Here is a 24,299-nt window from a genome sequence, read left to right as displayed (position 1 = left end):
TAAAAATAGAGATAAATGAAATTAAAAATACCTAAGTTGCTGGTATCCACAAAATAGTGGATGGGAGCCTTCATATCACACAGAACTCTTCTTCAGGCAAAGCAAAAAAAACCAACAAAAAACCCAAAATTTGCAGCTATAGCTTATTTGCATTATGCCTTATTTTGGAAAACTTACACCTGAAGAAGAATCCTACAAAATCTAATCTGGCTGGCCTAGTAAAAAGTATTTACTTGCTTGCTCTACCTCTTTGTTTGTTCAGAGGAAGTACAATGTTTTAATAACATGAGGGGACATGCAAGTTCTACTAAAGATGCGTACAAAAAAGATCTGAAGAAAATAATGTATGTGGTGATTTATCCATATAAGCCATTTAGTACAAAACTTCATTCAAATTCAGAATTCCAGCAAACTGCAAATGGACGGATTAAACATTGTGGCTTTTTGGATGCTTTGAAGTTGGCAATCACTTTCAATGTTCGTTGTGTTCTAACCCTGACGAAAAATAACGATTTCGGCAATAAAATCTAAGCACTGCTTCCCCTGCATGCTCACTCAGACACACGCTATTCCACGAAAGAAAACAACCGACTCTGCAAAACCTGTGTGCACACAAATGACACTTAAGTTCCAATCTTAGCGGCCCTGGAACCTGAACTGTAATGTTTAGAAAGATAAAATGTCAAAAATGTGACAAATTTTGATGCCTCAACTATGTTCCAGAACTATTAAGTTTATTTTAATTACCGTATTTTAGGTCGGGGGGGGGGGGGAGGACTGAGAATGTCCTTCTGTTCCTACATTTGAGATGGGGAAAACGCCAGACTACTTATTCTGCTGTAGCCCTACCAACTTTAGACAGGACTATGCCAATTGAACTGGACTTTGAACTGCACCCTTACTTAGCCTGAGAGAGAGAGAGAGAGAGAGAGAGAGAGAGAGAGAGAGATTGTGTATAAGGCCAGATGGGGCAGGGAGATGCAATACAGCATGTGATTTACACACAGTCCTTCTCCTAATACCACAATATCCCTTAGGCTATTAAAACAAGAGCACAAGTGATACTTTATGCTAACTCTCCCAGCCTTCCCTTTTACTTAACAGATCTATGTCATTTCTGATGCTGCATATTTTTAAAAGCAGCCTCCTCCTCCTCCTCTTTAAAGGGATAGCCGCCTTTTGCCAACTGTATCCTAACGACGAATAGGGCCCTTATTAGCCAGGCGGAATTAACGGATCTCATATTAACTTCCAAACATATTTTCACTTAATTTTATTTTTATGAAACGCACACATACATGCAAATGCTAAAGCGCTTTGCCAGTAATTACAATTATAGATAGATAGATAGATGATAGATAGATAGATAGATAATTAGCTGCAGGGAACGACATCCATTACTTTTATTTTCTCTTCCCCCCCCCTCACCCCGTTTAATTACGCATTGGGATTTGTGCCACTGCCCGGGGGGAGAAGCCAATCCACCTTGGACATTTGTATGGGTGGCATGTGACGGTGTAAAGCCTCTGAAGAAAATCAAGATACATCTGTCAAAACCACATCAGAGACAAGAGACAGCGGGGGGGGGGGCATTTATCATTTGGCTGAAGAGGCAGGATTGCAAGGAAGCAGGCCTCCTCCCCTGTCAAACCAACCTTTTGAAATTTCCAACGTGCCCTTAAACTTTTCGAATACGCGAGCCTGCGCGCCTCAGCAACTGCCCTCTCTACTCTGGCCTGGGCAGTGGAAAATGGCATCTTAAAGTCAAGGTCAGCCGTGTCACTTCGCCAAGGGGCTGCCTTTAATTACAACCCACTCCGTGACAGCCAATATGGATCGGAGGCTGGGGGAGAAGTTAACCCTTCCTCCTCTACACGCACCCTTTGCAAGCCAGAGTTTGCACACACACACACACACAAACCATAATTAAAAGAAGAGAAAGGAAAGCAACCGGCTCCAGCAGACATGAGGAAAGCAGCTACAATTAAAAATTAAAAAAATGATAGAGCAGGCCTGTGGCATTCGAATGAGTTTTTTTGGCACCTTGGAACAAACTGCATGCACAGACCGTTGTGATCAGGCTGAGGTTTTAGCTATCTAAACACTTGGGGGGGGGGGGTTCCCCAGCTTCAACTGTGCCTTGACAGGCTGGCACTAACAAAGCACAGGCTTCAGAGACGGTTCCAACTAGAAGGCCAAGCAAGCTTTTTCCATCCCTCTCTGTATCGCTGCTTAGTGGTGTGGGGCTGGATTTGTGGAGATGGAAGTGAGGGGAAGGAAACCTCATGGATCTCTGGATCCAAGAGAACAAGAATAACTGAACCAGGAGGAAGAGGCCAGGACTGACCCTATGGTCCAAATGTATAGTTTACAAAGGAATCGTTTTTGCACAGCTGTGTTGGGGTTATAGCGGGCATTTCACACAACAAGCAGATAAAATGCAGTAGATAGACCCACATCCCTTAAACAAGCAGGGGGCAGCTGCCAATCAGGTCTCCCTAGCACGTGTTTCCTGCTAGAAGCGTTTCCTGCTTCTGTGCCATCATGTTTACTGCACAAAACATTTGTGTCAACGCCAGTGTGACCACATTAAAACACGACTGTGAAGTATGACGCTGCAATGGCATGTTCCCACCTTGAAGTATGTAGGAAGGCATCAGTGGAAATGCAGACACAAAGACAGGCTATTGGGCAGAGGGGCAGGGAACCTAATCCTCATATACTCTCTGGATAACCACACCTGGAACAGCCAGCAGGAGTCAAAAGGACAGGTGTGGAAGTTGAAAAGAAAGCAGCTGGAAACTTAACTCAATGGTGCAGAACAGGAATTGTGATTTTAGGAACGTGTGTGTGTTGTGTGCGTACTTGACATGAACATATTTATCTTGTGAACTGCCAGGTGAAATTTCAGAAAAACAGGCCTCTTACTAAACTTCTAGATTTCTAATAGGACCCCCCCCCCGCAACAACATGCTGGTGCTTTCTCCCACGTTCCCATTCTCTCCCCCCCCCCCCCATCGCTTCGATTTACCTGCTATATGTTCCTGTTTAGGGCAAATTCCTCTAGATGACGTTGACAAACAATCGTCATCCTCGGGTGTGACCTGGACGCCAACCTCCACGGGATTGGATGCTTTTCGCAGCTCGCTCGGCGAGGGCGAAGGGGGCTTATCCACAGCCTTCTCTAGGCAAAGACTGCCATTGCATTGCTTCCGTTTGTGCTCAATAAAAATAAGGATGTCCCCCAAAGGAAAGTTCATCTGACACTGGCCACATGTAAGGAGGTCGTGGTCCCCTTCTGGAACTCCCAACGTACCATGATCTGGTTCGTCATCCGTGAGAATGGCTTCGATAGGTTCGGCTGTAGTCAAAGGAAGAGAAGAAGACAATGGTCAGGAACCTTGTAGGAACACAGACAGCTTAAACTGAGTCAAGAGAACTGGCCTGTCTAGCTCAATACTGTCCACACTGACTGGCAGAGGATAATTAGAAGTAGGAGAAGTAGAAGCTAGGCTTAGAGGCAGGGGGCAAGTGGCATGCACTGTCCTTGAACACAGCAGACCAAACATTGCAAAAACCAGGAAAGCTGAAACGTTGTGCTATCTCACCTCACAAAATCAGCAATAGTGCTATGGGTATTTTTAAATAAAAGATTATCCGTTGTGTTCTGAACAGCAGTCATTCAGGAATAAGAGGCACTACATTCATGTCATTAAGACCCTTCCATAAAATAAACTTCGGGGGATGACACACCACAGGGGCATGGCATGAAACGTAACCCCATTTTTTTTTAAGTTTTCTTTTGCTTTTTAAAAAGACAAACAAGATAAAGCCAGTCCAACCCCGACCGCAAGACAGCAAAAGAGCTTCCTCTTTATAGCATGTTGTCATTCAACAGGAAAACGAATTTATCAGCGATGTCAAGCAGTCCCATCAGAAGCAAAAGAAGCTATAATGAATTATGAGCAATTCAGACTCCCTCTCCCTCTCTGTTTTTGTTACTCTCTCTCTTTTAGAGGGCCCTGAAAAGGCTGCTTTTTCCAGATTAACAATGAATGAACAGTCTTAAAAATCACCGATTATATGGTTATTCCTGTTCTCCAAAAGTGAGGATAAGAAAGTTATCTCTTTATATTCCCATGCACATTTTTATTTTATTTTACTGAAAATCTGCACGTGCGCTTACATTCTTATATCGTATGTTAGGGATGGTATGTATTTGCTTTACGGTGCAGGTATGCATAAACATGCATGTACATGAATATTATAAGAAGGTATCATCACAAGATGATGAAAAAGGCTTGCTTGAGTGTCTGACAGGTGGCACACAGCACCCAAAGAGCCCTACATTTTCCGTAGGGACATTTCTGTGCCACATATATACAGGTACATGCAGAAATGCAGAGGATAGCCAAGAACAACTCTCTAAAATAATCCAACAAACAGAAAAATCAAAGGTAATCTGTAATGATTCTATAAATCGACCCATCGTATTATTATTGTCGTGTTTTCTAAAAGTGATTTTCAACCACACCACCCATATTTTTATATCCAAATATATATCTATGAGCAATTGCTCCTTACAATTTTGAGAAATAAGGCACTCTTGTAGATGTAAGAAAATAAGCCAATTAGCCTGAGGTAGGATTTACACACACACACACACACACACACACAAATACCCCCCCCCCCCAAAAAAAGAAAGGAATGCCCCAATCATTCAGAATGTATTAACACTGCTGGCCTTGATAAGGTAAAAATCTGTATAAAGACAACTAAATTCCAGCTTTCATAACCAGAGTGGTTAAGTCTTTTCTTTAGATTTGAACAACCTTTCCTAATGTTGTCAAGAGTTGATTAATTTCCTGAAAGAGCTCCAGAAAGCTCCATTAAGAGCTTGTTTCTGCACACACTATTGCCAGTGGATAGTTTAACAAGGCAGATTCATATTAGTAAGCTCTCAATCTCAACTCCTTTTTTTTTTTGTTTTGTTACTTTCTGCTGGCAAAAAGAGTCTTTCAGAGAGAAAGAGAAAAATCTAGTCCAGAGTGTATTTCTCTGGATCTACGAGCCAGGACTTACAACTACAAACATGAAATTGTGTCCTTACAAAATATCAAACGCAGCTAGTTAAGGAAAGTGTGGCAGGACGCAACACCTCAACAGTTAATCAGCCTGACCTTCTTTAGCATGCGGCCAATTTCACGTTTAATGAACTTAAAGCCACAGAGAATCAAAAAATAGATTTTTAATTTGACTGCACCATATTGGAACAGATTTTGATAAAGTGCATGAAAAAATTACAGCACACTCAGGTTAAATTTATTTCAGTCCTATCTAGGCAGAGTATTTGGAAGAAGGGGGAATCAAGAGTAATTCCCAACCATGCAGAATAGCGTCATATTTTAAGAGACTGCAGCCCTCGTATCTGGACTCCAAATACTGTAGTACCCTACAGATACAGTCTCTCTCTATATACATATTTTGCCTCAAGCTTTGCTCCTAATTTAAGATAAGGTCAATTACAGAAATATAGAGGTTAGGTTTTTACTTATACTGTAAATTCTCCTGTACAGAGGTTTCATATCAGATCCTTTGACCATAAATAGTACAGTGACATGAATAGTACACTGACAGAATCATGTGTGTTAGTATTTAATAGTCCAAATGAGAGAAAATGGAGAATATGGGTGTTTCTACATCTGCGATTTTTATTTTATTTCAGGAGAAAGATTATCAGGCTGCATTTTTACAAAGTGGCTAGCAACACAAGGCCATGTTCTCCCTTTGAAAGACACTTAAAACTTGAAATAATCACCATCACTACCAACCCAGTTGCAAACTTCAGAGCACAGTCTAAGCAGCAAAAATGTCAGAACAATTAAATATTTCTCAGCGACAGCAACTTCTCCCTAGCAATTAGAAAAAACTGCAATATTTTAGGCCTGAAGTGCTTGTGAAATTAGTAATATGGTTTAGCAAGGTGAGACAGAACCTTTTTTCCAGGCAGTTAAAAATCATGCTAAATAATGGGCATCAAAAGAGGTTTCTTGTGAAGCCCATGAAACCGGTTGAATTCTCATCAAAACCAGTAAATGAAGAGGCAGCTGAAAAACGTTGTTGATTACACCTCTGCATTCAGCCAATTAATTTTATAGGAGGCAAAGTTCTTGAAAATAACAAGATATTCAAATGTACAGATATAAAACCCATACCCTGCACATATTTTTCGGTGCTCTTAACATAAATGATTGCTAATTAAGAAGAATGATAGCGTAGTGTTTGAAACAGGGTTGGCACATAGCTTGCTCCAAAAGCTTTCCTAAAGCAGAGAAAGCATGGTATTGCTGTTATTTGAAACCAGGTGCAAAACACAAGCACCTAATTACTTATTATTACTTATTATTATTATTATTATTACTACTACTGCTAATCCTGATTTGCATGCTAGTTCTTTTTTTCCAGTGACCACCACTTCCACTATATTTTGTGCATTTGATTTTTCTGCTCAAATCAATGGATCCTCAAGAAAAATAGGTATCTTAGCTGCTGTTAATAAGGAGTTTATTATTAATTATTATTATTATACCTCAGTATTTCACGGGGCCATGGATTTCCACTTCTTTCCAAAGAGCAGAAAGGAGGATAAAAAAGAGTAAAGAAAAACAAGAGGGTACGTTCCTGATTTTTTTTTTAAAAAAATGTGTCTTTCATTTTCAAAAAATGGATCTACAGGGAACAATGAAACCTCAACCAGAAACAACAGAGAGAAACTAAACACATAGCACCCTCCAAAAAGATTTTTTTAAACAAATATGTGTATAAAAATAAAAATAAAATTCGGTCACCCAGATTCAAGTTTGCTTCCAAGGGAATGCTAGGATTAGTTTAGTGGTTTGAAGAAGCACATGAAAGCGGAGCTGGAGAAGTGGAAGGAGGAGGATGAATTAAAACACGCACGGAAAAAGAAAAGGAGTGACCGTGTAGTATTGAGGTGAACAGAGATCTGGAAGCGAACTTGGGAAAGAGCGGAAAACACAATGGGGAGGGGGGAGAAGTGCTAGGCAGGGAAGCCTCATCTGCAAACACGTGCAAGACAAGCCAAGGTATTTCCTGGCCTCCTTGACTGGGGCCAGCCGTTCTCTTTTGGATCTACTTTAAAAACAAAAACCCAGCTCTATTTATTTTCAAAAGCAGCGATCAGCTTTCAAATAGGGTCCGGGGAAAGGGAGGGGGCGGATAACAGATCCCCACCAAGCCACCCAAACAAAAGCAGATGCTCTTGCAAGTCAGGCCAAAGAATCAAAAAGTCGCCAGGAAGAAAACATCCTGGCATCTTTGCAGAGTTTGCCTTCTTTTTAACAATCTAAGGTGCATCTGTGGGAAAGATTTTAGCATATGTCTTGGGGAGGGTCGTCTCACACTGCTTGCTCTGTACTTAAGTATTTTATATAGGACATGTTTAAGAAGAGGGTATGACAGGGCAAATCCAAGTGTCAAAGGATCAACTATTGCCCTCTTTTTAATTTCACCGTTTTTTTCTTAATGTGGACAGGCGGCGGGAGGATTTCTCTGGAGTGGGAGTGGGTCTCACAGGAAGAATGAAAGCTTTTAACAGATATATTCTGGAAGGAGGACAGCTTGTAAAGGTGCAATTTGAAAGCTTAAGCATTACCCTAAGATAAAAACTAAAGACAAAGAAGGAGGGGTGGAATTATTGGGTGCAGGAGGGAGAGAAGGGGGGGATCTCTACACACTCACACGCGCACCCCACCCACACCTTCTTCCTTTGCCAAACGAGAAATGTAGAAAATTAAAAGATGGGAGCAAAACGGATCAGGTTCAAGTTCGCTGGGGTTTCTTGATCTGACTCTGCCTCCTAGTGGCCAAAACTTGCATTTTTAAAATTAAAAAAGGCAAAGAATTGTTTTAACTCCACTCCCACACAGATCGCCCCCCCCCCCATCTCCTCCTTTTCCACCCTGTGCCCCAAGGCTCAGAAATGGGGGTGGGGACAGGAAAAGCAAAACTTGCATAGCAACTGTACTTAGTGCCCCAAAAACACTCTCACTCCCCTATCTCATTTAAACAAACAAACAAACAGGTTGCATTTTTGTGTATGTGTCTATTCGTTTTTTTAAACTGTTAAGATCTCTAGGAATTTGGTGTGGGTGGGAAGCCAGGGGATTTAAGGTTGGGGGTTTAGTTTGCAAATCTTGAAGTGGGGGTGGTTCCACGGGGAAGAGTTCCCCCCCCCAAAAAAAGCACAATTTTGCTCTTTCTTTCCTCACCCCCCCCATGGTATGTTGGAGATAAAGAGTCAAATTAGGTTATCAGTCTGGCTGAAGGGAGAATCTCGCAACGTGTTTGGGTGGCGATAGGACGTCCTAAAGTGTGACAGTTATGTTGCAACACACAACGCACCGTTCTGCATCTTAAAAAAAATGTAAGAAATCAGCAGAAGAGGGGGTGTGAGATAGAAAAATAATCTGCGGAGAAGCTCTTAAAATACATCTTCTTTAACCCATGCAATTTGAGAGGGGGGGTTGCTTTTAAAATCTATCGCTGGGTCACTTCAACTAAGTGTATGTGTTGCAAAAGCGATATTACTTTGCATTGCAATTCAGACGGAGGTTATGGATGGGGGGGAGGCTACAATACAAACTTTTGCAAAAGCCCGGGAGGGGGCTTTAATCTTGCAAATTAGAAGAGGAAAGGGCAACAAAACATCTCCCCTGCCTTCAAAAAAAAAAAAAGCATGCAAATTTCTCTCTTTTGCAAACACTACTTGTACATTTCATCTCTTCCTCTCTTCTCTCCCCACCCCCCACACCTCGCCAGCCCGCCTTCAACCAACCATCTCAAGTCCAGACCAGACTTCCCTTTTGTGTTTGCTAGCAAGCACGGCTCAAGCTTTTGTGCACCGCTTGGCTGGGAGAAAGGAAGCCTGTGCGTTGCAAAAAAAAACAACAACACACCATTAAATAAATATCAGCATTTAAATAAAAAATAGGAGGGCGAAAAAACCCTTTTGGTACTGAGTTGTCTAAGACTGGGTTGGTTGTTAATTATTATTATTATTACTATTTGGTAATCATTTTCCCATTGTGATCAGAGACAACAGGATCTAGCCTTCTGGGTTTTTTAAACAGAAAATCTATATAGCTTGCATTTGTGCGCCTCTCTCTCTCTCTGCGTATACGTTGTATTCATTTCCCCCCTTTTCCAAAGCCGTTTCTTCTCCTGCTCTGTTTTCCTGGCAGCGACTCCGCAGCACACGAGGCGCTTGTAAACATTCAGACACGAGATTTTTCCCAATCAAAATCCACTTCCACTTTTTTTTTCTTTTTTTCTTGAAAATCTTCCAAAAAATAGTACGAGGAAGGGAGAGGAAGGGAATTCCTCTCTCACACACACGCACACGCTGCGATCTTTCTCGCCTTCTTCGCTCCATGCATGCAGAAACCCAAGTTTCTGCAAAGCAGGAGTTTGGGTGCTGAGGAGGGAAGGGGGAGGGAGGGGGTGAAAAAAGACTGTTGGTAAGAGCTTGGGGGGGCGGTGTTGTGGAGGAAGGAGAGCTTAATCGTGGCGGTAGAAGCAGAGAAAAGCAGCCGATCTCCGGCCCAAAACAGACACCACGTCTGCCCTCTTCGTTGCCCTTTCGCTGTGCGGAGCTTGGCGGTGGGGGAGAGAGAAAGAGAGAGAAAGGAGCGGGACACGCAGCGAAGGGTGGGGGTGGGCGATCTCCCACCACCCCAGATCTCGCCAGCGGAGACAAAAGAAGCAGCGAGAAGGTCCCCCCTTTTGCACCTTTTAGTGTCTACAAAAAAGGGGGCTCCACTGAGGGAGCAAAGCGGATTTGAAAAAAGGGGGAATGTCTCCTTATATGACAAGGCGCCCCAAGAGTTCCTAATCTCGATCTCTTTGCCCGTGTGAAACGAGAGCATCGACTCCCGATTCAAACCGTACACATCTCTTTTTCTCACTTTTTCCTCCTCCTTTTTCAAAAGCTCGCCTCCCCCCACCCCACCTCGCAAGCACAAAAAAATGTGTCTTTGCTCGCTTGCTTTAAGTTGCAATTCATTTGTAAGCTGCAGGCGCGCGCGCACGCACACACACACACACTCGCGCTCTCTTCCGGCAAAATATAGCCGAATCAACTGGAGAAAGAAAGAAGAAAATAAACGGAACTTTGAGAGACAGCGTGCTTGCCAACATGAGCTTATTTGAAAAGTAATCTAGGTGGTAGCGATAAAAAGAGGGGGGCTGAGTTTTAAGGTGAGTTGCTTTTTGTGTTCCTTGCAAAACTAAAAAAAAATGCATGCACAAAAGGTTGGAATTTGCAAAATGCAAAGCAAATGTAATTATTTTTTATATATTCTATATCTTGCAAGGGAGGGGGAGGTAGAAAGGAAGGAGGCGAGAAGGTTTTACTTACGTGAAAATTCCCGTTTGCTTAAGTGCTGGGGTTTCCCTTGCTTGCGGCGAGACATCGTGGTGTTGGTGGCTCGGGCGGGCGCGCGCGGAGCTCTCTCGCTCGGATCACATCGGGAAGCGCCGGGTGAGCAAGGAAAGAGACTCCAGAGAAAATATCTTCATCAATGTCTTTTGACATCCAAAATAAATTAGAAATAATACAAAGATGGCGCGGGGAAGATGAATTGTGGGATAGCAGTCATGGCTTTGCTTTTTTTTCTTTTGCTTTTTTTTCCTTTCTGTGCAAGAGGGAGAGCGGGAGAAAAAAAAGGAGAGAGAGAAAGGAGAGAGAGAGAGAGAGAAAGAGAGATGAAAAAAATGGCAAAAAGCCCCCCTGAGCTGCAAGTTCAAGTGCGGACGTGACGTCCCTACGAACTTGAACGTCAAGCGACTGGATGGACACAGACATAGAAAACATGGGCAGGGCGAAACTGGAGGGAAGGGGAGGAGGGAAGGACTGCGCCACGCCAATGGACAGTCATCGGGGGCTGGACATGATCAAGCAAAAGAGTGAGGGGGGGAGCCCGGCGCAGGGCAAGCCAATGGCCAGGGAGGGGGGGGTTACCCTCCGAGGCATCAGGCACACGCGGCGGCGGCGGCTGCTCCTCCGGAGGGAGGAGTGGTAGAAGACGGGGGGGGGGGTGGAGAGGCAGAGGGAAGGCGAGAGAGGCGTGCGTAAAGGCGCGCACCAGCCCAGGAGCAAGAGAGTGAGTGACCAAGAAGAAAAGGAGGCACGTTGGTTTCGGAAGAAAGGGAGGGGGGCCTCTTTCCTTTCTTTCTTTTTTTAAATTAAGCCAGGAGGGAAATTTAAAAGCTAGAAAGGGAGAGGGGCGGGGAAAGCGCGTAAAGAGAACAAACATCTCTTAAGTCAAAAGCCACGGCAAGCCGGTGTCCCCTTTCTAAAATATTTTTCGCAGCGAGTTGCTGCTCGCAATTGACCGCGCAATTAAAAAGAAAAGGGTTTTTGGGGAAGTGGTGGCAATCGGGCGAAGTGCGTGCCTAGAATGTCAGGCTTGTCGCGCGGGTTGTCCCTGGGGAGTTCACACGGCAGAGCCGGTGTTTGTGGGCGCGCGTCTGCCTCGCTCCATCGGGCAGGTACACTGCTCCTAACCAGGGAGGCTCCTCCTGGCTTGTCAGGATTCGTATCCATAGACGGCGCTTCCTCCCTGGAATTGGTCTAAATCTAAGCAAGTGGCCGTGGCATGAATTAATGCGAAATGAAGTGCCCCACGGGAGAGATAAAAACTCCCTGGTCAGCAGGGGGTTCGAATCCTCGCCCTGCAACAGACAAAAGCGCGCGCACTTTAAAATGTCCACTTGGGAGGGAGAGGCCGTGTGATAGTACATACTTTCCGGAGAGCTAGTTCTACTGAATTCAGTGGTGTTTACGTCTGAGTAGACGCTGTAACCCAGTGAATACTTAAAAGCCTGAGAAGAAGCCCTACTGACAACAGCCGACTTTGCTTCGATGAAAAGATGCATAGGATCGTAATATCTTCCAGCCTTCTTGACTCCTCCATCCTAACTCACATCTGCCCCACTCCGCAGGCCAGTGACAGCCATCTTTTGCCCGGGTTTATGCATTGAAATCTTACTGAGAAAAACAGCAGCAGCAGCAATATCAGACAGGTTAGAACAGGTTGCAGAGTTAGAAGTTGACCTGTTGTTGTTGTTGCAGCAGCACTGAGGGTTCATTCTTTTGGGAAGACAATAGGATTACTCTGAAGTAAGTGGGTTGCAGATCCTGATTGTAGATGAGGGAGCAACCCTGGGGCTGGTCTTTCAGTCCCTGACAATGCAGTGTACAAATATACACTGTATAAGGAAGAGAAAATGTTTTAAGTGTTGTTGTTTTCAAAAAAGCAGGGTGTCTACTATACGTATATATGTATTTAAAAGAGGTAAAAAATTAGAAAAAATGGAGAAGGAATCACATTTGTGATTCTCCACCCACATTGCACTGAAGGGGGAAGACCTAATAAGTGAAGAGAAAGGGTGTAACGTTTTAAAGGTAAGAGGCAGACTAGATGAACCAGACAAGGGGGAGTTGAAATTGACGAAGGAGGGGAGGAGTGCATCTGTCTCCCAGCGATTAAGCCCGTATTCAAAATGTAGAACGGTGAAAGGGAAGCACTCCTGAAGGTCAGCAAAGGACCCCCCACTCCATCAAAATAAATATTTTTTTAAAAAGAAAACAACCCTTTATTTGGTGGGGAAAGGGAAGAACGAAGATCCACAAGTATAGGAAAGGATAAAGTTTAGGGAAAGTTTTCTTCATGAAAAGTATATAAATTATAGGAGGAGAGGGGTTGGGTGAGAAGGAGGAAGAGAAAGAAAAGGTAAACTCTGGGAAGTGGACTTTGGAAGAAGGCGTTGGTGATTCCCCCCCCCCCCCAATTATATTGTTTCAGGTTCAAAATGGGGCAGAGGGGGAGAACAGCAAGCAACCTTATTGAAGGACAGATAGGAAGCAGTAGATTGGGGGGGGGGGGCAGAAGAGAGGTGTTGCAGCTTTATGCGTTGCACGCACACCAAAAATGCATGGAAATTGCAAGGCTAAGGAATGGTCTTGCCGAAGTATGGGCTTGGTGGGTCGGATCTAAGTAATGGATGCCAAAAAAGAAAAAACCTGCGGGTCTGCAAGAATCAAAGGGCGAGAAGATTCCGCTCAGGGCTTGGGCAAGTCTTGCTGAGCTAAGAAGAGGCATAAAACAGCGGCGGCGCCGACGCGTGTCACTGGCCAGGCAAAGCGCGTTTCGCAAGCGCCCACCCAAAGCGCTACGTACCGACTGGCCACGATCCAGCCAAAGTTAAGCAGTTGAAAGCCTCCTTGGGAAAAACGTGCAGGCTGTGCCTGTTTGTGGAGAAAGAAGCCCACTTGATTCAAGGGCGTTTACTCACTAGTAAGGGCGTTTGGGAGCTGCAGTCTTCGGCACGTGCTGCTGAACCAGGCCCATCAATGGGATTCAAAACTGCTTCAGGCTGCACACTGACTTAGGAACGTGCCCTGAGAATTCAGTTCCGTGGATGTTTGTCTCTCGGGACTTTGGCTGGATCGTGCCCATCATGCAGCCCCCAGCATGTGGAGGCCTAATCGTACTGAAGACCCATTGAGTTCAAGGGAGACTGGGAGCAGCTCCCGCCACCGCCCCTCCGTCTTCCAGGCACCGACTAACTTTCTTAACACGAGGTCACCCAGGAGCTGCTGCCTCATTCACGCGTTAGGCTCTCGCTCATAGGCAAGCTCATTGCTCTGCCCGCGCAAACACGCACACATCCAGTTTCACACACTCTGCAGCACGATGGGTTCAAAGGCACAGCAAAAATGGCTCCTTCTCCGTCCTCCCCTCTGGTAACTTAATGCAAAGTCTCTGTATCCCTGGCTCAGACTCACACGCAAAGGATTTGCACAAACTCCCATTCGAGGATGGCAGCTCGCTGACACGCGGGCAGACTGAACTGACACACGCACAAGTTGCTTCTGCTACACACCAGCACAAACGTAGGCTGTAAAGCTGTCTCTGCTTACTCGAGGGAAAGCCCCTTTGTACTCTGCATCTGAGACACCCGAGCTGTTACATCCAGAAGTGTTTTGTTTTCTCGCACAGCTTAATACTCAAGTGGCAAATTTTGCTAATTTAAATTGAGCTTAACTTCCAAGTAGTTTACAGTGCGATCCTAAGCGTGTCTACTCAGACCACTGAGTGGGACTTACACCCAGGCAAGGAGGTATAGGATTGCAGCTGTGGTTAGGATCAGAGCAATGCTTGAGCTCACGACTCATACTTTTACACACACACACACACACACACACACACACACACACACACACAGGGGCTTCTCTCCTTTGCAAAAGGCTTTTTTAAATTCCCTCTCACACACACTTGCGCCTCCCAGAACCAGAATCTGATCGGGTTAAGACGAAGAGATGCAGCGAAGGGGGAAGAAATGGTTTGCCTTCCAACGCGGGCAGGACTCGAAGTCAGAGGAAGGAAAAATCGACGCTCTTTTAGAGAACGCTCTAAAAGAATACAGAAAAGCATCGGAAAGGACGGGGCTTCCAAGGAATCGATGTATCCCAGGGAAGGAAACAGAGCGACTTGCCGGGGCTGTAAGCGGAGGTTTTATCACGCCAAATTGTCAATAATGACGTTAAGCTGCAGTCGGGGGGGGGGGGTGCGGGCGGGGAGATGAAGGGGGCTGGAACCGTCTGGGACACCGAGTTGCGGATCCAATGTTGCGTATAAACTTCTAGTAATTTAGGGAAAGAGATGGAGACGGCTGTGGAATTTATATGTTGCAAGTAGCACGCGTGTGTTATATGTGAGATTTGATGGTGACAGTCCGGTCCTAAGCATCTATACTCTGAAGGATGCCCCAGTGCGTTCAGTGGGCTTACTCCCATGTAAGTGTGCATAGGATGGCGGCTTCAGGCAGCCTGAGCCTCTGCATGTTTACTCGGAAGCAAGTCCCATTGAGTTAAATGGGCCTCACAAAGTGCGCATAGAGAGGAATGGGTGCTGTAGTTCTGACCCAATGTTACTTGAGGTTTTTATTATTATTATTATTATTATTATTATTATTATTATTATTGGCAGCAGCAGCAGCAGCGTTCCCACTTACATCAGTGGGGCATTCTTTGCGTGAACAAGGCGAATAAGGCTGCGCTCCTAACCTGACCTACCCAGGAGTGAGCCCCATGAGATTCAATGGGTCTTACTTCTGAGGAGGCATGGTTAGGATTGCAACCTAAGGGAATCATCTGCGCCCGTTTAAAAATCAGACAAACACCGATTTGTGGGGCGAGAAGAAACTCCCGATGTAGATCTCTCTTGGACTGGAAGCAGACCGGCCGATGGTCACTTTCAACCGCGGCTGCTTCCTTCCTTGCTTGCAGCGCGTCTGGCGGCAGCACAGCAACGGCTCCCCCCTAGAATCGACAGGCTGGATTCTCCCGGTGGCTGAGCTTGGGACCTTCTCCAGCTCTGCAGCCCTTCTTGAGAACAGGAAGACCAGGGGGCGCACTTAAGCAACAAACTGGGTTTTTTTAAATAATAATAATAAATAACTATATTTTCAAAGGGCACACAGCAAAGAGAAGCTGGTCAGCATCCCCAGAGGAGCCTTTTCCACCCCCCTCCCCGCTTCTGCCGTCTCTTCCTCCTCACTCTTCTGCGCTTCTCAGGCGAGAAGTGTTGGGAGTGAAAAATGACATCCGCTTGGAATGGCTCCGTGTGCGCGCGCGCCCAGGCGCGCGCATAGATAAATTGATAGATGGATGGATGGATCGATGGATAGATAAGATGACAGGAAGAAAAAGAAGCTGCAAAGCAGGCCATGAGAGGCAGTGATACAAGATGAAGAGATGCTGGGATAGAACATCTGCGTCAGAACCAACACACACGCACACACACACACACACAGAGAGAGAGAGAGAGAGAGAGAGAGAGAGAGAGAGAGAATTACACAGTATAAGGTGAAAGGGGAGGGATGTCTCGACCAAATGGGCAGGAAAGGTGTTGGGAACATGAGAGGACCCTGAAATTACAAATATATTATGGGACAGCGAAAGTGGTAAAGCACAGAGCGGAACCCCAATTGCTCACTTCATCTAGTAGTCAGTGGGATTTGCTTCCAAGTAAAACAGTTTCGCCTTAAGCGTATTGCTCATTCGGACAGTCCATTGACATTTTCAGGTGCGACTTCCTTCCAAAGTACCCTGCATTCTTGTCAAGGAAAATAGGTTGGATTCTATAGGGCTTTACTCCGAAGAAAGAGTGCTCAGGATCTCCAGCAGAGAGCGAGCCACAAAACTAGGGCTTATGTACCAAGCTCTAAAAAATAAGCAGTGCACAAATAATGCACAAGCCAATAGCACAGGAAATTTAAAGTGCTCCTTCGCACTTGTCGCTCTGAAGGATGGAAATAAAAGCTGAAAAATATCTGAAGCAACATCGTCTCTGGTTTTGTGGGTGGGTCAGATTTCCTTCTGGACAGTTAGCGAGTAAAGCGCGCGCGCGCTTTGTCTGCCCAAAGGAAGAGGGTTCTTGGCTCTTGTCCAGCTGCTAAATCCGTTAGAAAGGAGACTTACAAGCCCGAGACTATTGACGTTTATTCGGAAGTAAGCCTCGCGTTGTTCGGGAGGTTTGCCCTCGGGTAAGGATGCCATGGAGCGTAAACCGGGAGAGTCACCAGCCCTCCAAAAGCAGCGGAGATTGCGCGTCATACCCCCGCCACTACCAGCCCCTTCCACGTGCAATCCACGCACCCAAACCCTGCTACAAGAAACGTGTCACACACAGAGAGAGAGAGAGAGATCCATGAATCTTGCCCTCAGCCTAACACCATGCTTGCTTTTCACGCAGAACTACAGGTTAGTTAGCACAACTTCCATATTCCTCCCTCCTCTGTTTTCCAGTGTTTTGCTTCGGGTTTTAAATCCAGGAAGAAACAGCAAAACACGTTATTTTCCTGTTGTCGGAGGGGAAGGAGGAATTGGAACCTAAGGATTAAATGGCAAGCAAATGTTCTTTGCTAAACAGCTGGGTTCCCTGGGGAGCAAAATTCAAGAGGTGATGGAGGGTGATCGCAGTCCAACGGAAAGAAAGGCGCTGGGGTATGGAAGTTGGGATCTTCTGAAGAGAGTGAGGCGCGCCCAGAAGACTGTTTCTAGTTTGGGACAGGAGACCCCCAGCCCCCCAAAAAGTTATACGTAGCCACGCCCTGGGGAGATGTGCGCAAGCGCAAGGAAACTTCCTCGAAAATTAACACCCAAAAGAATCCATTCGTAGGAACCCTTTGCAGTCAGAAGGGTCTCTCGATAGATAAAACTGCTTCTGAATGAACCGAGAGCGAGACGTATACATTGCATGTGGGCACATACAGGTTATTTGTAAGCATGCGTATGTGTGTGTACACTGTATATACGCGTATACAGACGTTCGTAAGTTATGTGGTCAGTGATGTGTATATGCGTGTGGGTACTCATGGGAACAAGTTCCCCTGAATTCTGTGGCTGTTACTTCTGAGTAAACATGCATCGGATCTGACTGTTTGAAGGTTAAAAAGTTCTGCTGTATACAGTATTCCTTTACAATATCTGCACACAACAGACGTGCTGTGGGTAGGTGGGTGCGCGTAGTTTTTGAAAAAAGCATGCACAGCGTGTGTTCAAGATGGCAGGAGGGAGGGAAACGGAAAGTTAAAGAGGGACCAGTCTGAATTCCAGAGCTTGTCGCACACCTTTCCTTCCAGGGCGTGTACAAAGCAGTGTGTGATGTATATTACAGTGTCCAGTGTGCAGCCAAAGTTAAGCACTCTTAAATCCCACTGTTTTCAGTGGGAGGCCTTCAAAAATTGTGCTCAACTCGCCCACTGAAGCTAATGGGCCTGATACGCCATCCTATGCTTGTTGCTTACCAGAAGCAAGCACCACTGAGGCTCTGTGGGGTAAGGTGCCTAGGACTACAACATCTGTCTTCCTTTCTAACTATCCTGCCTGCCTTGAAAAAGAGAAGTGGAAATTACCCTTCCCTGGTATTCTAGATTTGTACAGAATACATATCCTCGAAGAAAGCATTTAGATAATTCTGTCTCTCTCAAGAGGTGGCTGGGCCGGTGTCTTCCTCGCCCGTGTGAACCTGGTGCCCAGTTCTTCCGAGTTAGAATACACGGCCGGCTGAACCTTCCCTTTAAATGCCAGTCTTCACCAGCAACCCCCTACATGTGTGGCTACATTTCAAGGGCTGCCTTGATGTTCTTTGCGTCTCGCCCAAAAAGGGCAGGCGCGTGGGTGAAAAAAGCCTGAACAATGATCACTTGCAAGCAGATCGGCCTGTCTATTCCTCTATACTGTACATTTTCTTTAAAAGAAAGGGGAGGGGAACAATTTTTCTCTGGAGCTTTCGGTGCTGGGGCGGGGCGAAGGAAGGATAAGGATGCTGCTCTATTAAAAGACATATGCCAAGCCTCCTCTAAAAGGCACCATTTGTTGCCGGGCCGGGCCGGCTCCGATCCGCCTCCCACAGCTGGCTCCAGGGCCCGGATCTCTTACTCACGCTTACCACGGAGTAAGCCCCCTGGAACTCAAAGGGACTTACTTCCGAGTAAACAGAGGGAGTGAGCTGCATAGATACTAGTTTCCTGGAGCGGCGGCGCTGTTGCTGGATGGTGGCGAAGACAAAAGAGCCGGTGATTTTTATACGGCGTGCCTCCATATATAGCACCACAGAGAAATCAGGGGTCGTCAGTGTGGTGCCCTCCAGGCTCGGGGGGAGGGGTTCCACTTCCACCATCCCTGAGCACCGGCTTTGCTTTCTGGGGCTTAAGGGAGTAGCAGCCCATAACCCCTGGAGAGCACTACGCACAGGTGCCAATTCGGTCCCTGAGCCGAGCACACACAACAAGGGGTCGGGCACCCACAAATGTCGGTGCCAGGACCATGCACGCTACATGGCACCCACCGCCCCGGGCATCCACGGTCGCGGGGCCAAGCTGGCACTCCTGACACCACGTGAGCTCCCCCTGGTGTGGTTGTTTAGCTTCGCACAACTGCGAAGTGGTTGTTCAGCTTCGCACAACTCCCTTCTACACCAAGGCTTCTGTAACCCTCCAGATCTTGCTGTACTCCTGCTCCCATCAGCACCAGACAGCAGGTCAATCGCCAGAGATGATGGGAGCTGGAGAACATCTGGAGGGCCACAGGTTCCCCACCTCTGGGCCTGCGCGGATTCTGTTACAGACCCTTTACTTCCGTCCCTCCCCACAACTGTCTCCTGGACACCCTGGGGCTTTCGTCCTGCTTAGATCTGAGGTGTGGCTATACCCTTAGAAAAAACCCCAAACACCTTTCTTCTCCCACCTACTTTTTTAAAAATAGAGGTTCTTTTTCTGAAACCGGCTAACCTGACGGGAGTGGGGATTGAATCAAAACTACACACACACACCTCTATCTATAAAGACAGAAGACGTGTTCACACGCTGCACTGAACACAGATACAATGGGTTTGGTGTTTGTGCGACGGAGTGTACACTTGATTTGAACAGTTCAGCGGCAGATTCCTGGAAAGTTAACATGTGAATACCGCCTGTACTGTTCACTCCATGAAGGTGGCGTATGAATAACCGTGCACACGTGCACCTCGACCATTTGTGTACAGAGATTGTGTTCCTTCAGTGTAACGTACAAACACCCTTGGTCAGGCGGACAGGGGTGTGCGTGCAAGTTGTTCCTATTCGTTTTTAATGACACAAGGTTATATACACAAACACACCAGGTACGCCCAGCTAGGACCTCGACTTTAAAGCGGACAAACTCTGGTTGAGTCTTCTCGCCACGATCCAGCCGAAGTGTAGCACGTTAAGGCTGCAAACCTTGCACGAGAGTAAGCGCCATTGGAACACAAGAGGCCTCAGTTTGAGGTATTCGGACAGCAATCCTGTGCGCACTTATATATGGGGCTTAAGCACCGTTAGTCACCGAAGGGCTTACTTTCAAGTCACTACTGTACAAATAGTCTTGGTCTGCACGTCTGGTTGATCGAACTCACTAAATTCTGTGGGATCTTATTTCATCTTTATCCCAGGGAAGGTCTGAGCTTTCAAAAATGTCTAAGGCTGGAATCTTTTGTGGGCTTCCTTTGGTGAGTTCAGCGGGACTTACTCTCAACACAGCAACGTAAGCGCGTGGCAAGAAGCTGTCGTATTTATCCATATCAGACTATTGGTCAGTATTGTCTACACTGACTTGGCAGCGGTTTATTCCAGAGTTTCAGAATGAACTTACCTGGAGATGTCGGGGGTTGGACCTGGGACCATCTGCGTCCAATGCAAATTCTCTGCCGCTGAGCTACGACCCTTCCCGGCATCTCTTAAGCGGGCCCGGGCTGCAAATGTGCTCCCTATAGTGATCCCTTTGCGTATAATGGATTCTACGTTCATCATTGCTATTTTTAAAAAAACACACGTTTCTCCATTCACGCGGCGCCTTATACATCAGTAATTAGAAAGTGGAAATAAATATATATATGGCAGATGCATGGAGTTAAACAACAAAAAACCGGGACAGGGCTGAGAGCGAACCTGTATCATGCAGGATTTCCCAATCTTTTCACCAATAAGTATTTCCAGCTTGGCCTCCGGACCTAACCTTTCGGAGGTGGGTTGCAGAGTTTGGAGAGAGAGAATTGCTTTGTTTGATGGTGAGAAGTGCTTTCAGCTCCGGGTCTTAGGACGAGAAAACAAGCAGCTTCCAACTCGCCTCCCGAGCTGGGGGTTGCACGGTCGTTTCTGGGGGGCTCCCGCAGCAAACGGCGTCGAAGTGCTGCGGCGGGGCGAGGCTTGGATGCACTTCAAATAATTCAGGACTGGTCCATGGAGACATGCGTGGTCAGTGCCACTTGGCCGCTCTTCGCTAATTACTCAGCCTTTGGGAGTGGTTCACACGTGCCAGTTTTGTCACTCGATCATCAAGCCAGTGCCTTGCACGTGTGAAGGAGACATTAAATCAAACATGATGGCAAAACATGCACATCACGCACACTCCAAAATTTCAATGGGCTCTATTTACAATTCCCAAATTAGCATTTCGTATTTCTGTGATTTTTTTTTTACTCTTGTTGGTTTTTATGTCTTACTAGTGTGTAATAGTGCTTTTATGTTCTGTATTAGGTTTTATATTGTTTCTGCACTCCATTTTTAAGCTGGTTTATTGTTCAGCTGTGTCCTACTCTGTGTTTTCATATTTTATTGTTAAGTGGACTCAGGTTTGTGGTTTGTTTGTTTTTTTGGAGATTGCAAACTGCTTTGAGAGAGAAAAAGAGATATATAAATGTTTAAATAAATAAAATATAGGCTGCTGCCTGAAATCACAATAGACTATTTGTTCATCTAATCCAGCTGTTCTCAAACTTTTTTGTGTGTAGGTGGGCCACTTGAAAATTATGGGGAGGGGGGTGTTGCAACATACCACTTAATAAACCTTTTTTCTACAAATCAAAGCACATACATTACTCATAATTTAATAACTGCAGTTTTCCCTTCCTAATTCAATGGATGTTTTTGAGATTCAGCATTCACTTGTTTCTATATTTGGACTTGACAGGTGGTAAGTAATGAACATACCACATTACAGATAAAGGCCCTGGTCCAAACAGTCTTGATCTCCAACAGAAAAAAAATATAATTGATTGCAAGGTAAAGTATGGATAGATGTTCTGAACTGTTAAAAAACTTTTCTACTGCTGAATGGAGCTTGCAGACCACCAGCAGTCCATGGATTGCGGTTTGAGAACATCTAACTGGTAGCATCACTCTGGGGCAGAAAGAGGCATTATCAGCATCTGCTACCCAATTCCTTTTAACCACAGATGGCAGGAGTTGAACCTCAGACCTTCTGCATGCAAAGCTGAACTTTGGTCCCTCCTTATTCAACAGGGAAGAGTCAGATCCCAGTGTATCCATCCATCACATTATTAATGTGAGCATCGATACTGTAAGCTCATCACAAGCTTTGGATTCTGGGCACAGTGGAAGGTAGAGCACATCTTATGTCACTTTCCACATCCAGTCTGTTGTATTGCTTGGTTTTAGCCTAAAGAGCAGATCCACCAGACAAACTGAAGGACAGTGAGATACAAATCTTCACTGAACCTATTCCAATGTTCTCAAGTCTACTAAAAATCCCAATTGATCTACTGAAGTAAATGCTGGTGAGATTGTCTTAAAAATACAATCAAATGAGAAAATCTACTTATATTTGCCCTTACATAGAACCATAGAATTGTAGAGTGGAAGTGATTCCGAGGAACATCTAGTCTACCCCCCCCCCCCCCCGCAATGCATGAATCTCAACAAGGGCACACATGGCAGATGGCCATCCAGCCTCTGCTTAAAAACCTCCAAGGAAGGAGAAGCACCTGCCAAACAGCTCTTACTGTCAGAAAGGTTTCCCTGATGTTTAGTCAGAATTTCCTTCTTCTAATTGGAATCTGTGGGTTCAGGTCATAACTTCTTGAGCAGGAGAAAACAAGCTTGCTCCATCCTCCATGTGAAAGCTGTTTAGATATTTGAAGATGGCTATCATATCTCCTCCCAGTCTCCTCTTTACCAGGCTAAACATACCCAACTCCCTCAACCGTTCCTCATAAGGCTTGCTTTCCAAACCCTTGATAATCTTGGTTGTTCCAGCTTGTCAATAGCCTTCTTAAATTGTGTACCCAGAACTGGACACTCCAGGTGTACTCCAGGTCTGGTCTGATCGAAGAAGAGTAGAATGGGACTATTACTTCCCTACATCAGGACACTATACTTCTTTTAGTGTAGCACTCCTCCATAAAGCAAAAATATAAACATCTGCTTTCATTAATGAAATACTGGACACTGAGTGTGTTGAGAGTATACACTCAATGGCTTTGAGGGACAAGGTCAAATTCTCTGAAGGGTTTCCAAATTACAATAACATTGCTACAATTCACACACACCTGCTAGCTGCCAAACCCCATAGTGCTGATGCCAAGAGGTTCACAAGTGCAAATGTTGTGCTCAAAAGTAAAAGCAAGGCCCAACTATCTGTGCTAGGGTTGTCATATTTCAAAAGTTTTTAAACGTATATTTTAGGGAAATCTCCAAAAAAAATCAACACTCATATGGGCTGCTATATGCCTGGTTTTTCCTGGACATTTTAGCCGCTTTTTGAAAATTCTGCCCGGATGGCATTTTTGACAGACAAGTCTTGACTATGTCTGGGAAATTCTGGACATACGGCAACCCTAATCTGTTCAAACAGAAAACTTCTATCTTTACATCCGTTATAATAAGCCAACATTGGCTGAGTGGGACCACAGACTGGTTGCAGAAGAAACACAAGATGCAAAACAGGCCTTAGGTGAAAAAAAATAGATTAGTACTTTAAGGGTATTTACAAGGATGTGATGAAGCAAAGATGAAATAGATGAGGTTCTGGCTAAAAAAGATACGTATGAGCATATTTGATATGTAATAGCAACAGTGTATGGTATGTTCAAAGGTTCTCAGAATTAATGACAATGTACTGTACAACTAAGCATGTGACTTATTAACCACACCATGCACAACCAACTGCTGTCTATATAGAACACTGCACTGCTTGTGAAATAATGCTGCACCTGTGCACCTGTGATAACATGCAGTTCAAGTAATCATCTGTGTATGATCTTCTCACCTTTTGAACATAACACCACATATTTTTTATTCTCAATTTTCTACATATCTTCTACATATTTATGTGAAATGCACACCCACCCAACTTATTCATATGCTCCCTCTCGGGGGTGCTCCCTGATTGAGAAACACTGAGCCTAGAAGCTTGATGTGCAAAGAAACTCTTTGCAGCATAACAGCATCAGCTTTGGGGTGAAACCTGATGTTTCTTAATGGGTTGTATTTAACTTTCTATGGCCACGTCTGATATACTCTCTACTATACCAGGGATAATGAATGTTTTTTAGGTTGAGGGCTTTCCTGGCACTGCAAAAAAATAAAAACCTATTGAAATTAATGAACATAAGTTAGCTGTGACCATTAATTTCAAATGGTCTACTCTGAGTAAGAGTTAGTTAATAAAATCTAATGTGTGAAGTAGGACCAGTGAGGTGTGTGTCCTGGAAATAGTCCTGAGGGCCAGGTGCAGAGGTTTGGAGGGCCACATTTGGCCCACAGGCTAATCTTGTGCCCTCCCCCACACGGCTGATCGAACCACTGCTGGTGCTCAACTGTGTGCTGAACAGCTTTGTGCCTCATTGCTACTGCAGGATCTGGAGGGGCAGGTTTTCCTTACCCCCTCAGCA

General features: G+C 45.3%; 1 protein-coding gene across 3 annotated transcripts in view; it reads right to left on the bottom strand.

The window, feature by feature from the left end:
* Positions 1 to 24,299, bottom strand: part of BCL11A (BCL11 transcription factor A) — a 247,535-nt gene that overhangs the window by 148,351 nt on the left and 74,885 nt on the right. For 2 of the 3 annotated variants that reach the window (XM_083432586.1, XM_083432584.1), the window contains exon 3: positions 3,032 to 3,361. In XM_083432586.1, the coding sequence (XP_083288712.1) occupies positions 3,032 to 3,361 (330 nt within the window). Of the gene's footprint in view, positions 1 to 3,031; positions 3,362 to 10,438; positions 11,093 to 24,299 lie in introns of those variants that run through there. The other variant, XM_083432585.1, reaches the window with a different exon arrangement.

Source organism: Podarcis tiliguerta (genome assembly GCF_965153285.1).
Source record: "Podarcis tiliguerta genome assembly, chromosome: 3".
NCBI lineage: Eukaryota > Metazoa > Chordata > Lepidosauria > Squamata > Lacertidae > Podarcis > Podarcis tiliguerta.
The sequence above is the reverse complement of the archived record's forward strand: the minus strand, read 5'-3'. Positions and strand labels throughout refer to the sequence as shown.